This window comes from Bombyx mandarina, chromosome 23 (genome assembly GCF_030267445.1).
Source record: "Bombyx mandarina strain Sakado chromosome 23, ASM3026744v2".
Classification (NCBI taxonomy): Eukaryota; Metazoa; Arthropoda; class Insecta; order Lepidoptera; family Bombycidae; genus Bombyx; species Bombyx mandarina.
In genome coordinates, this window is record NC_143229.1 from 9108301 (window position 1) to 9123607 (window position 15307).

The following is a 15307-nucleotide window of genomic DNA, read 5'->3' on the forward strand; positions in this document are numbered from 1 at the left end:
TCCAAGCTATTTACCTATCCCACATGGCAAACAATAATAAAACATAATTTACCGATTGATCAAATTCAATTGAAACTTCAACTTGAAATCTGTTTCAGTATTTTCAATAATGCGCTCATTTAATTCTAGATAATAACTCTTGATCGACTCTTTTACTAACTACCTCCAAATTCGTATTTTAAGTACTGCTAGCTCATTTTTTTTTTTTTTTTTTTTTTATGATTGAAAGTTTACTGGTGGCCCGAAGGCCTTTCCAGTTTCACCAGGACAGGTGGGCGAGCAAAGGCTCAGCCAAGAGGGGTGGGATTTGCTAACAACTGCCCGAGCGCCTCCGAAGGAGACCTAACAACTCAAGAGCAATTGTTTCGCGAATGAATCTACTACCGGATCGGAATCACGACCCGCTGAGAAGATCCGGTGAGAAACTCAGCGGGCTGATGCATGGGTTAGGTTGCACGTCGACCTCTTTGTCGAGTTCGACGAGTACGGTTACCGGGGTCCCTAAGCCTGCCCCTAGTATTAGAGCTGAAGGCATCTAATGCAAAGGTTATTGGATCTGATGGATCCGTAAGGACGTGTCTAGGGCGTCGACGGTGACTGGCTCCTGCATGATCAGGATTCGGGGAGTAGTCAGCGGCGGCAACGATAAGGCGATTATCATGACGCATAGCCTTATCGAAGTATCGTTCCGACGCTGACTTCATGTTTTTCCGAATTGATTCGAGGCCCAGGTCGTCGTGTAGGTCAACGTTCCTCACGAACCACGGAGCCCCGACAGCTAACCTGCAAAAGCGGGATTGTAGGGATTGGAGGGTGTCTATGTGTGTGCGGGCCGCGTGAGCGAACACCACACTCGCGTAAGTCATGACGGGCCTTATGCAAGTTTTGTAAAGTGTCACCTTGTTCCGAAGGGACATTTTACTCCGCTTACAGATCATGGGGTAGAGTCTACCGAGAATAAACGCGGCACGGTCACGGACTGATTTTATATGCGGGCGGAATGTCATCGATGCATCCAGGGTAACGCCCAGGTACTTGACCTTCCTAGCCCAGGGTATGGGTTGTCTAAAGAGAGTAATCGGGGGTGTGAGATTCCTCCTCCTAATCCGGGAGGAAATCCGTGTGGAGCTTCCCCTCTGAAATAGCACCGCAGTACTTTTCGCTGGGTTGATGTCTATGCGCCATTTTCGGAACCACTGTCCTAGGGCTAGGGCTGCGCTCTGAAGCTTCTTCGCGATTAGGGACTTATAGCTCATATTACAATTCTGTGCACTCTATTAGTGTTTCGAGCAATCGAGATTTCCATCTTACAACTAAAGACAAGCACACCACATTCATATTTTTGTATCTATTTACCCCAGTAAATATTTCCGTAAACTTATTTTTCAATGTACAATTATTAATAAAAAATGTCTTACAAAATAACGTGGCAAATTAGTTTTAATGATTCTCGTAGTGTTATCCTTCACTAACACTCAGTACTTTTTGAGACTGTTGTATATTAAGACGTAGATTGTGTCGTCTTAAAACAGTCTGAAATCGTTTTTCTTGTATTCACGTACATAAGGAACATTAGAATAAAAAAGGAAATGTTTATTTTAAATGGAATATTTTTGTTATTTCTCATGGACTATACGCGCTCGTCAGGTGAGTATTGCAAAAATGGAGAATATTTCCTCGATTTGTTGGGATTCAATTTATTAGCTAAAAACTGTTGGCGTAGTTCAACTATTCTATTGATATTATTCTTTTATCGATGAAAAATACGGCTCATTTTCATACAGTATATTTTTAGTTACATACATCATGTTTCGCACAGCCTTAACATTACCATTCGACAGGCATTGTACAGTTAATTATTTCGGATACAAAATTAAAATACCAAGACTTTTATTGTTATGTAAATTTTTTATAAATGTGGTGTATTTAGTGAGATATTCAATGATCAACGAAAAAGAAATGTTAGATAATTTTACTAGTGACTAATGTGTAAATTTATTTAAGAAATAGCTATACATATTTGCAAATATATGTATGTATGCAAGCCAACGCGTTAGTTAATTATAATTGAATTATTTAATTTAGGTACTGAGCTTAATAACTTCTGTATTTAATTAGCTCATCTAAGAATTTAGGATTAGTTCTTCATTAGAAGTATCACTAATTGAAAATCACTTTTCCGACTTACGTGATATGACGTTTACTAGCCCGGTACTATCATAATATGACTATTCCTGTCCCGAAACAGTCATGTTTTTGTTTGAAGGGCGGGACAGCCGTTGTACAATGCAATGAGATTTCGATTAGGGAATAAAGAAGAGATACGATGGGTGTCAGAATTTACGTAGAAACATCCATGGGTTCTGGTAGCCAATTTATACTGAAAAATATGTATAATAAAATAATGTTCCGTAATAGCAGTAGCATCTTTTCAAAGTTATTCTTCTTCTCTATCATCCTATAGAGTTAATTGTGAGAATGCGTATTGTTAGTTCATACAGGCAGGTATGTTCCGAAAAGCAATCGTGCAAACGGGCTTGAATGTATAATCCTATTGGAATTGTGATGACAAAATAGGCCACGGTTATCGCTTATCTATAGTAATATTATAAAGCTAAACAGTTTGTTTGTTTGGTTGAATACGCTAATTTCAGGAATTACTGGTCCGATTTGAGAAATTCTTTCAGTGTTAGATAGCCTATTTATTGAGGAATATATTTATTATATTAAATAACATTACGCAAAGAGCAATGAGAGTTTTTGAAAATCGGGGCTTTTTTCCCTTTTTCCGAGCTTCCGCTGCGTGCGCTGCGGAAACGATTAAAGTTTCACTAAAGTTATGTATGACAGAATTGTTTCCCTTTAAAAGTTCTAAAAAAGTCCACGATAGCATATGTCTATATTTTAAGGTTGGCTCACCATGACCTTTTTTATGCTAATAAAATTTGTTCTAAAATAAAGAATTATTTGTGAAAGTGTTTTTATATAGATGATATTAATCCTTATCCAAATAAATATTTTTTTCATTACAAGTAATTTTTAATTTAACAAAAACTAAAATTTTTATATAATTAAAAAAAATATAGTAAAAAGTATTATTATTAGAATGGGTTCAAGCATTCTCGAGAAATCGGTGAATATACATAAACAAAAAAAAAGTGTTCGTCGAATTGATAACTCTTTTGAAACGTGATTTTGGTATCTTAAATAGCTCCTTATCATTCTATTATTAAAAAACATTTTCACCTTTCTTCTACATAAATGAAGTCGCGGGTAAAATTTTGCGTTATCCCAAAGTAACTATTCCACGCGAAGTTGCGGGCAAAAGCTAGTTATTGATTAAAAACGGTGTACAATATGACAAAATATATGGTAACAAGAGTAAGCTGAAAAAGTAATCTAAGAATTTTTCTATCACACTACTAAATATCGACACAATAATTAATTTAGAGCATACTATGTACGAGTATAACCAAAGTGTATTGATTGAGTTAGAATATGCATTGTATAGAATCTGTCCTTTCAGTTTTGCCAGTGGATAAATGTAAACTAGAGAATTCAGCTTGTATGATAACGGCCTTTCAAAATGCGATGCCCGTGTTCTTCAGTGGTCTTCCGGAGATCGGTGTTGAAGTTCTTGACGTCATGGAGCTGGATTACGTTGAATTCGATATATCTGGCCTTAAGTTTACGCTGTCAGATGGTCGTTTGAAGGGACACAAGAACGCAACTATAGACGATGTCAAGTAATTTCTTCTTTAATAACATATGGCTTAATTAATATAATATATGAAGCGGTAGGCAGCGGCTTGGCTCCGCCCCTGGCATTGCTGAAGTCCATGGGCGACGGTAACCACTCACCGTCAGGGGGGCCGTATGCTCGTCTGCCTACAAGGGCAATAAAAAAAAAGACTATTTGTGCAGGTATGAAATTCGTCTTTTTGCAATATCAGTTCTGAATGTCTGGCGTTTTTATCAATGCTCATAAATACGTTGGAGAGCAGGATGGCTATTAAAAAACCAAATGTGACTTCGACTAATTGTAATCTGAAGTGTAAAGGTAATCCTTTAATCAGGCGGGCTATTTCCATTTAAAATAAATTAAAAAAACCAACGATGCTAATTTAATAAGTGTAGAATATGTTATATTTTACTAACCGTTTCCTCAAGTCCATGCGAATTAAAATAAACCATGCGTGGACGAGCTTACAGCCCAGCCCACCTGGTACTAAATGGTTATAGGACCTAATAGATATCATAACGCGAATCCTGTCACCTACTTTGAGACATGAAATCGAAGTCTCAATTGTTTTTTTGTTTTTTTATTGCATAGGTGACTGGACGAGCTCACAGCACACCTGGTGTTAAGTGCTTACTGGAGCCCATAGACAGCTATAACGTAATTGCGCCATCCACCTTGAGATATAAATTCTAAGGTTTCAAGTATAGTTACAATGGCTGCCCCACCCTTCAAACCGGAACGCATTACTGCTTCACGGCAGAAATAGCCAGGGTGGTGGTACCTACTCGCGCGGAGTAAGAATTAACCTGTGAAAGCAATACAAGCATGATTCTAGTTTTTTGGTCACCAGGACCATATGTCATAATGGCAACTGGACATAGTCGGAAATACATTAATATATTAATTCAATAGCCTGACTTGAACACGGGTAGAATTTTTATTCGAAGCCTTAATCTTTGAACACTGTTCAAAATACAATTGATGCAAAAAAAAACATAAAAATAAAGAGTAACGTCAGTAGGAGTAAGAGAAAAACAAAGGAAAAACCTTTTTAATCGCCTTAACCAATTCGTAATTTCAAACTATACTAGAAAGTTATTTATCTAAACAATTGTAAGATATGCGACGTTTTAGGATCGACTGGGATTTTGTGATTAAATATCAAACATTGTTGGCTTTGGTTTAATATTCACGTCATTTGTCACAATGGCTAAATAGCCAAACTCTAGAGTGGCCAACGCAGATGTGATTTAGTTCCGACCGATTGACTCTGATCGATTTATTGCGATTAGCGGAGCTGTGTTCGGTTGGCATTGTAATTAGAGTAAGCTTGTTGTTACAGCTATAGTATGTACACACCGTAAATGGTTTTTAATAAGATTGACTTAACAGGAGTTTAGGAGTACTGTTTTTATTATGATAATTGTGCTTATTCCAGATTATATATGAATTTTATGTAGGTACATACTGAAGATATAATTCAAAATAGGTATTGTTATAATAATAAAATAGAATTGAAAGGCATTTACTGCATAAGATGCTAAATAGAAGTACTTCTTCTGTATCTGTTTGTCGCGTTATATTTGCAGATAATTTTAAAGCAACAAAAATTATTATCAATTTGGTCGTCGTGGCCTAACGGATAAGACGTCCGGTGCATTCGTGTTGAAGCGATGCACCGGTGTTCGAATCCCGCAGGCGGGTACCAATTTTTCTAATGAAATACGTACTCAACAAATGTTCACGATTGACTTCCACGGTGAAGGAATAACATCGTGTAATAAAAATGAAACCCGCAAAATTATAATTTGCGTAATTACTGGTGGTAGGACCTCTTGTGAGTCCGCACGGGTAGGTACCACCGCCCCGCCTATTTCTGCCGTGAAGCAGTAATGCGTTTCGGTTTGAAGGGTGGGGCAGCCGTTGTGACTATACTGAGACCTTAGAACTATATCTCAAGGTGTGTGGCGCATTTACGTTGTAGATGTCTATGGGCTCCAGTAACCACTTAACATCAGGTGGGCTGTGAGCTCGTCCACACAGCTAAGCAATAAATAAAAAAATAAAAAAATGTGGGGATTTCTTTACATAATTTTTTTGTGATGAAAAACCGTAATGTGATGATTTTTAGCGGTATATAATAGCGGTCTGTGTGCATTTATACTTTATCTTGATGTCATTATATTCTTTGGTAGATACATTCTAAATATTGTTGGTTAATAAAATGTTGTTATACAATCTACGGATAAAGTTAATGACAAGTGAAAAGGAAAAGTAGCTTTAAATAGTGTAATTTTGTTTTATTTTGCAGATGGGACACAGAGAAGAGGAGATTTGATGTAATCTATCATCTCGATTCTTCTATCAAGGGACATTATACCGCCGGCGGTAGCATACTCGTTTTGCCGATCACTGGTGATGGACAAATGAAGCTAAAATTGAGTAAGTCTCGAAATTTTGTCTCTTTTAAAAAGCAACATCAATTCTGTAAACAAATGGAATATTTCGTTTGCATTAAAACAATATTATTATATGAAATTTTATTATTAAAAAGAAATACATCTTTTTTATCTCGTTTTGCTATATACACACGATCCCGATGTTAAGTGGTTCTGTCGCTAAACTTAGCTGTGTGGTGTAGTCTAATCTATACTTACTTATAATATTATAAAGAGGAAAGATTTGTTTGTTTGTTTGTTTCGAATAGGCTCCGAAACTACTGGACCGATTTGAAAAATTATTTTTCCATTAGAAGCCGACATTGTCCCTGATGAACATAGGCTACTTTTTTAATTTTTTTTTTAATTTTTTTTTTTGGTTTCATGTGTGTTTTAATGTTTCCGAAGCGAAGCGAGGGCGGGTCGCTAGTATATCATGAAATATATAGCAGAGAGGTTATTACGACGCGAATTTTTGAACTAAATAGGTATACTCCTAATTTACGCTGGGAAATAACGATTTTGTTTATGACTTACTTATTATACTAAACTTTAAAAAAGAAATTATATTCATTGCCAGTATTCAAGTATGCAATTATTTTCAGAGAATATGCAGATCCACTTTTATATTGAATATGACGTGGAAAAAGCAGACGACGGCAAAGATCACATTGTTCTTAAAAAATATGATTTCGATTTTGACGTAAGAGAAAATGCACATTTTGAACTGTCAAACCTTTTCAATGGTAACAAGGAATTGAGTAAGTATGGTAATTGCAATTTTACTGATGAATCATATTCTATTTTATTTAGAACACATCGAGAAATGTGTAGTTTCCTTCTTCCAAGTATCCTACTAAGTGGAATTGTCACAAAATATAATTTGATTTGACATATAGGTCAATGGTAAATTACATATGGATATAAATGGACAATAAATGGATAATTGTATAGTATTATTACGGACGGATTATTTAAATGAATTATATTAGAAGGTCGAAGTAGTTGAGGTCGCAGACACATAGATATAACATATTGTAAATCGTATTATCATTAAACAATTACTAATTTTAGCCTTAAAATATAATATATAGTTTAAAAGTAAACTAGCTCAAGATGAACTGTTTTGAAAATATTGTTATCAACCTAAAATTAAATTAAATCTTCCTATTAATATAAAATGTTGAGTATCTAGAAGTATTTATAACAGCACTGTTCTCACGCATAGACAGATTAGAATTTTTTTTTGTGAAATATGTGAAGTCTAAGAATGTATACAGTTTTACTTATTAAAAACATCGGGTAACTATTTAAAGTCATAGTGGCATGACGGATAAGAACGGGCGGTGTTCTCATATGCCCATTGCATTTGTACCGCCAGTATCCGATATCTATATATCTATGTACAGACGCAGCAGGCAATTAATTACTTTTCATAGGGAATACACACTTGAAACGTGCTCACGAATATATAACAGAGTACTGTCGCAGTCAAAACTAGTTTTACGGTTTAATCTGGCGTTTTTTATTGTCATGATATTATTTCCCTGCCTATTTCTGCCGTGAAGCAGTAATGCGTTTCTGTTTGAAGGGTGGGGCAGCCGTTGTAACTATACTTGAGACCTTAGAACTTATATCTCAAGGTGGGTGGCGCATTTACGTCGTAGATGTCTATGGGCTCCAGTAACCACTTAACACCAGGTGGGCTGTGAGCTCGTCCACCCATCTAAGCAATAAAAAAATTAAAAAAAATATTCATGTAACTGTATTTTTTAAATTTGTATTTTATGATTACAGGTAAAATAATTCACAGTTTCCTCAATGAGAATTGGAAACAAGTAGTAACAGAATTCGGAAGACCAATTATGGACGCTACAGCAAAGAAATTCTTCAAGAACATAAATATATTCTTCGAAAAAAATTCACTTGAAGATATAGCGATTTTGTAGAAATAGCTATTATAATGTGTATTAAATGGTTCTTTTGTTTATATTGCGAATTTTTCAACATTTCACCTAAGTAAGCTGGTTACTTATTATTAAATGGTTTTTTACATATAGGGGACATTTTTTTAAATTTAGATCAAATCATAAGTTTCATTGATTTACTTAACGTCTTCATCGATGAACAAAATGAAAGATAAATGCGCTCAATGTTGCTTGTTGAATATCTAATGAAGGGCTCGTATTTTATTAGAACGATGTTCTTCGGTGACTAAAAGCGTAGCTAATATGTACATATGTGCTTTCGGTACTTTCCTTAAATAAATAACTCGTAAACCATTTATGTAATTATTAAAACGAATGTATCTAAATAATGTATCTAATTGTATCTAATTACTGGTGGTAGGACCTCTTGTGAGTCCGCACGGGTAGGTATCACCGCCCGGCCTATTTTTGCCGTGAAGCAGTAATGCGTTTCGGTTTGAAGGGTGGGGCAGCCGTTGTAACTATACTTGAGACCTTAGAACTTATATCTCAAGGTGGGTGGCGCATTTACGTTGTAGATGTATATGGGTTCTAGTAACCACTTAACACCAGGTGGGCTGTGAGCTCGTCCACACATCCAGGCAATAAAAAAAAAATGTGTTTACAATATAGAACATTTAAATATAAAACATTAAATTTAAATTTACTTATAAGATCGATGTGTGTGTGTTTGTGTGTCTTTATATGTATGTATGTATGTATGTTCCCTATTCCGAAATGGTTGTTTTGATTTCTATGAAATTACCAAGAAGTCTTCAAAATGGTCTAACAAGTGATGATAATGTTTGATAGCGATTGGATTAAAGTCAATTTAAAGATTGGCTAGCAAAGCAAGCGAGCGGAGTTTGTATAGTATTTAATAAATTTAAATTTGATAGCTTGAAACACAAATTAACTTGATAAACTTAAGATATTTATATAGATAATCAGGGTCTTAGCCCCGGCTGTGTCACATCACTCGACACCATTATATCGGACATCTTATCCTATATGTACTATGAAATTTTTGTATAAGTACAGTCTGTTTGTTTTAACACGCTTTTATTATTATTAGAGGTCCCGCAGTAGTCGAAATTCGACTTTAATCAATTGGAATTGTAGGATAGGTTTGTACACTATTATGATTGTAATTTATACTTCTATGATCACAAATTTCGCCAAGGCTACACTATAAAAAAATATTAATAAAGACAAACCATATTTAATCTATTCTCAATTTGACCACAGACGTCAAGAACCAAAGTTTGACAATAAATAGTATGCATGCGTCTGTGCGTCAAATACATGGTATGTAGTGTGTGTAATGTTTTCTTTATTGATTTAATGTATCTTTTATGCTTATTTAGAAAAAATTATTAGCTTTGTGCACTTCTTCTCTATATTCTCTATAAGTGTGGAAAATTTCATACTTCTCCGTCAGCGCAATTTTCGTAAAAAGGGATACAAAGTTTTTGCTTCACGTCTTAATATATAGATTACATTATTATGTAACCATGTAACGGAACCCTTGAACGTCGGATTGAGTTAAAATTTCGCACACCTATCAAGGACCAATGACAAAACAATAGGTACTTTAATTTATAGGTCGAATATTTTTGATCAAGATTTCCAGTATGTACGCGCGTGCTGGATTCCTTGGACACGAGGTTAGTTTTTCAGACTCCTTTTCCGAATTCGAAGTTTCAATCCCCGCTAAAACTCTGGTAATCACAGAACGTATGATCGGATAGAACAACTTGGTTGCACAAAGTTGACAGGGACAGTCCCTTGTAACGGTGAAACATCGGATAAAATGGTTATATTACGAAATAAATCATAGAACGACTTAATGACCGGTCTTCACATATAATACACTAAATTAGATTAGATTAATTAGATTCTTCTTTACAATGAAATTACCATCGTGAAATACTGAAAAAGCAAAAAAATAGTTTAAATAACAAAAAAAACACGGTTCTTTAGCTAACTGAACTAAAAAGTAGAAAATAATTATCAAACTGTTAAAAAACACAGTGATTAAAAAATAAACAGATCATATTAACGTAAAGAATATTGCCCTGTTTTTTTTCCATTAGCGATATAGTTAGTGTTGAGGTTGTTTTTAAATAAAGGAGACCAGTAGTGCTCTAGACAAATGTATTTACGAAAAAAGGGGGGGGAAGGGAGCCATGACAGACACATTTATAGAAAAAACCATAGACTACTATAAATCTGCATTATAAAATTACATGCAACCATAGATTACAACACGCCTCCTTAAATTTATAATGCTGATTCCTCACGTCTACAATATTGTTAAAGACAAAGATTAGTACCTATATTGTGTGTACTAAAATAATTTTAACCCTGCTCTATTTTTCAAGAAAGTAGTCTTATCTAAACTTTTAGTTAATATGTCAGCAAAATTATATTTCGTATCAATTTTAACAATATCAATTATACCCTTTTCATAGTTTTCATTTATATAATGATACTGAACTTCAATGTGCTTTGAATTCTTAGTAAAATTGCCGTACTTAGCAATCAAAATTGCACCTGAGTTATCTTCATACAACTTTATTGGTTTATCAAATTCTATATTGAATGATTCACATAACAAGTTTCTAATGAAAAGTATTTCTGTGACTGCTTCTGACATAGCAGTATATTCTGCGAAAGTGGAACACTTAGTAACTGAGCTTTGCTTATGTGTTTTCCAAAAAATCAAGTTTCCAAATAATCTAATTACAAAACCTGTAGTAGATTTTCTATCTACATTATCCCCTGCAAAGTCTGAGTCTACCATACAATCTAATATTTCAGAGTTTATCACATTATCATAGTATGTTAACTTTAAATCCTTAGTCTTATATAGATATTTTAAAATTCTCATTGCGTATTTGTAATGTGTTCTGTCATAGCAACCTTGGTATCGACTTAAGTAATTAACACTGTATGCTATATCTGGCCTAGTGCCTGTACTAATATACAATAATTCACCAATTATATTTCTATACTTTATACTATAATCTACTTCTTTAGCCTGTTCTAGTTTTAAGTTTGTTTCCATTGGAGTATCATATAACTTAGTGTTCTCCAGATTATATTTTACAGCCAAAGATTCAATATATTTTGTTTGACTTAAGGTCATTCTATTTCTATCATTATTATAGTCAATATCTATGCCAATGTAACTTTTGATTTTTCCTAAGTCTTTCATTGCAAACTTTTCCATTAAACTAATTTTCAACTGCTTTACTTTATCTATATCTTTACAACAAATTAAAAGATCATCAACAAATATTAGTATATATATTGGATCTTTGTTTGTACTATTTACATATAGACAGTAATCATAGCTACTTCTAACAAAATTCAACTTTTCAAAAAAATTGTTGAAACATTCATACCATACTCTAGGGCTTTCTCTAAGGCCATAGAGTGCCTTATGCAATTTGTAAACTTTATTATCTCCAGTTTCATAACCTTTTGGTTGATTTATATATACTTCTGACTTTACACGACCATTTAAAAATGCTGTTTCAAAATCCATTTGTTCTATAAATAAATTATTTTTACAGCTATATGATAATAAAATTTTCAATGTTTGCATTTTTCCTACAGGTGAATAAACATTTTCAAGGTAATCCTTTTGTTGGAATCCTCGGACGACTAATCTAGCTTTATAAATATTATTACTTTTTCTTTTAAAGACCCATTTGACATCTATAACCTTTTTATCTTTTGGCCGTTCAACAATTTGCCATGTATTGTTTTTATTTAAGCTATTTATTTCAGAGTCCATCGCTAACTGCCATTGCTTATAATCGTGCAAGCTCATGGCCTCCTCAATTGTGTTTGGTACATTTGCATCAATGTAATTTACATAAATAAAATGTGATACTGGATTACCATATCTTAAAATTGGATTTATCTTTCTTTTTGACTTTCTTTCTATTACAAGCTTATCCTTATTGTTACTTAAATTTTCATCATCGACAGGAACTTCCAGAGTTTTATTAGAACTTGTTTCAATTGCATCATTTACATTTTCATCAATATCACTTTCAATTATTTTATTTTCAATGTCTGTTTGCTTTTCATTATAATTTTTTTCTAAACAAATTAATTGAGTATTTTCTTCGACTACCTGAACATGTCTAGCATTAACTATTCTATTATTTAATAAAACTCTATAACCATTCTCAGTGTAACCTACCAACACTCCTAGTTGGGCTTTATCGTCCCATTTACTTTTCCTTAAAACTTCTGGAACCCTTACATAGACTCTACTTCCATAAATCTTTAAATGTTCTACATTTGGTTTAATACCAAAAAATATTTCATAAGGAGTTTTATTCTCTACTGTATTAGCAATTGTTCGATTTTTTAAATATGCTGCTGTTTTTATAACTTCAGGCCAATATCTTCTGTGAATTTTAGCTTCTCTCATTAAGCATCTACTTATGTCCATAGCAGACCTGTTATACCTTTCTGCTACCCCATTTAATTCATGAACATAAGGTGGACATGGTAATAGCTCTATCCCCTTATGTGTGATGAAATCATAGATATCTCGATTTAAATATTCTTTGCCATTATCGCACTGTAATTTCTTAACTCTTTTATTAAATTTATTTTCTACTAAATTAACAAATTCTATAAAACAACTTGCAGTTTCTGCTTTACTTTTAATACAAAAAATTCTTGTACATTTACTATAGTCATCAATAAAAGTCAAAAAATATTTTTCTCCACCATATCCAGTTGTGCTATGTGGACCATTTAGATCAGTATGAATCAGTTCTAAAATTTCATTAGTTTTGGTTCTATTATTTTTAAAAGGTACATTAGTCATTTTGCTTTCAATACAATTTGAACATTTCATTTCTGTGCTTTCAATCTTGTCCGGCAAACCTTCTACTAATTTGTTATTTATTAATTTGTTTAAATACTGAAAATTTACATGACCAAGTGCCCTATGCCATTTCTCTTTATTAGTTAATTTTAATGAATTTACATACATTTTATCACTGTCAATTTTTGAAATAAAACTTTTTATGTAGTACAAGTTGTCTATTTTATTAGCAATAACTAGTAATTCTTTAGATTGGTTATATATTTTTGCATTTTCATTTCTTGCTACTATAGTGCAATTTTTGGTTATTTTTGAAAAACTTAACAAATTTTGCTTAATATCTTTGACAAAATATACATTTTTAAGATCAATGTGTTTTTCATTATAATCATTTTTAAAATAGATTTTAATAGTACCTACTTTAGTTGCTTTTAACATTTTACCATCTGGCAATTTCACATCAATGGGAATATTTAAATCTACATAATTATAAAAACATGTATCATTCTTTATAATATGATCGGTACACCCACTATCTAACAACCAATTAATTTCATTAATATTATCATAATCCCCTTCGGTACACCCCATTACCTGATTTACTTGCGGATTAGACACCTGGGCTGTCCATGACTCTTTTGAAGAGCTGTCCCGCTGAGTGCTCGACGACTCACCTCTGGTATGATTTTGAGCTCTGGCTCTGCCACGACCTTGATAGAATCCACCTCTGTAATAACCTCTTTGTAGACCTTGCTGTCGTTGACTGGTTGAATATCTTCCTTGGTAGTTTTTCTGATACCAACAATCTTTCTTGAGATGACCTGTCTTTCCACATATAAAACATTGAGCTTTAGTTTTCGTTGAGAATGTACTCATATTACTCTTCTTATCTGTGTCACTTGTCATATTTTTTTCTTTTATTTTAGATTTTACATAATCCACTGTTCTTTGTTCTTCTGGAATTACATCAATAAAATCTCCAATGTAACTGTAGCTTGGAGGTAAGGCTCTGAGCAAATATCTCATCTTCTCGGGTTCATTTATAATCCCACCAGCCGCTTTGAAATCATTCGTTGTTTTTTCGAAATCAACAAAAAAATCTTCTACGGTACTGTAATTGTTTAATTTAACCTCTTCAAGTTTTCCTCTACATATTATTTGCATAGCAGTAGACTGTGTTAAATACATTTTGTCCAACTTTTTCAACATATCGTAAGCCGTTGTACATTCACTAATATATTCTAATTGTCTATCAGAAACTGTGCTCATTATTATAGTTCTTGCTTTTAAATCCATTTTCTTCCATTCGGCCTCTTGACTTTTATACTTAGCAGACATAATGCAAATGGCGGGCTCGTTACAATCTTTGTATTCTAGTAAAGTTACTAACCTTAATTTCCAGCTTGAATAATTTGCACCATCAAAAATGGGCATCATTATGTCTTCTATCTTTGCTTGTTTAGCCATTTTCTTGATAATAATGTCGAACGAGTTAAATTAGACGAGACGCCAACTATTTTGCACGTGGTCTTTTTAACGTTCTTATTAAACAATTTTCAATTGAACCACGAACTTCTTTAATTCAATGGACTTCTTTAATTCAATCACGAGTTTTTTTTTTTTTTAACTTTTATAACCTTTTTTTTTTAAACAACCACGAGTTCTTTTTTAACAACCACGCTCTGCTACCATGTTGAGGTTGTTTTTAAATAAAGGAGACCAGTAGTGCTCTAGACAAATGTATTTACGAAAAAAAGGGGGGTGAAGGGAGCCATGACAGACACATTTATAGAAAAAACCATAGACTACTATAAATCTGCATTATAAAATTACATGCAACCATAGATTACAACAGTTAGCTCGTAAAATTTTACATCTTCATTTCTCAGGTTTTTAGGATTTTATAAATATACCTGAGCGTCTGGTATTGATTTGTACTGGTTGAATGGAAATATGTATACGAAAACGAGAAAGTAAAGTGGGCGTTCAGTTAGCGAAGTTGTAAAGCTTCTTAGCACGCAAATAGGCAGGTGCACTAACAAGCAACCAGCTATTGAATACCAACTGCCGCTGACAGAGTTACCGTTATGGAATTTGAAAAGTGGCATTCGAACGAAATCTATCTAATTTGTCAAGCCGAATTCAATAATAGTTTGTATTAAAATTAAACTATATTTCGGTGGTAGGGAGTTTTGTGCAGAGGCAGTGGTATCACCCAAACAGCGTTTTTTTACCACGAAGCAGTCATACGGAATGTATATCGACGCTTGAAAGGCAAACGTGACTAAGCGACAATGCGTGA

General features: G+C 33.6%; 1 protein-coding gene across 1 annotated transcript; it reads left to right on the top strand.

Annotated features, from left to right (window-relative positions):
* The first annotated feature begins 1471 nt into the window (after positions 1–1471).
* ce-0330 (juvenile hormone binding protein ce-0330) lies at positions 1472–14355 on the top strand. Its single transcript, XM_028177823.2, has 5 exons — positions 1472–1647; positions 3527–3746; positions 6054–6184; positions 6786–6941; positions 7978–14355. The coding sequence occupies exons 1-5, from the start codon at positions 1590–1592 to the stop codon at positions 8127–8129; spliced, it is 717 nt and encodes a 238-aa protein (XP_028033624.2). The 5' UTR covers positions 1472–1589; the 3' UTR covers positions 8130–14355.
* Positions 14356–15307: the final 952 nt, after the last annotated feature.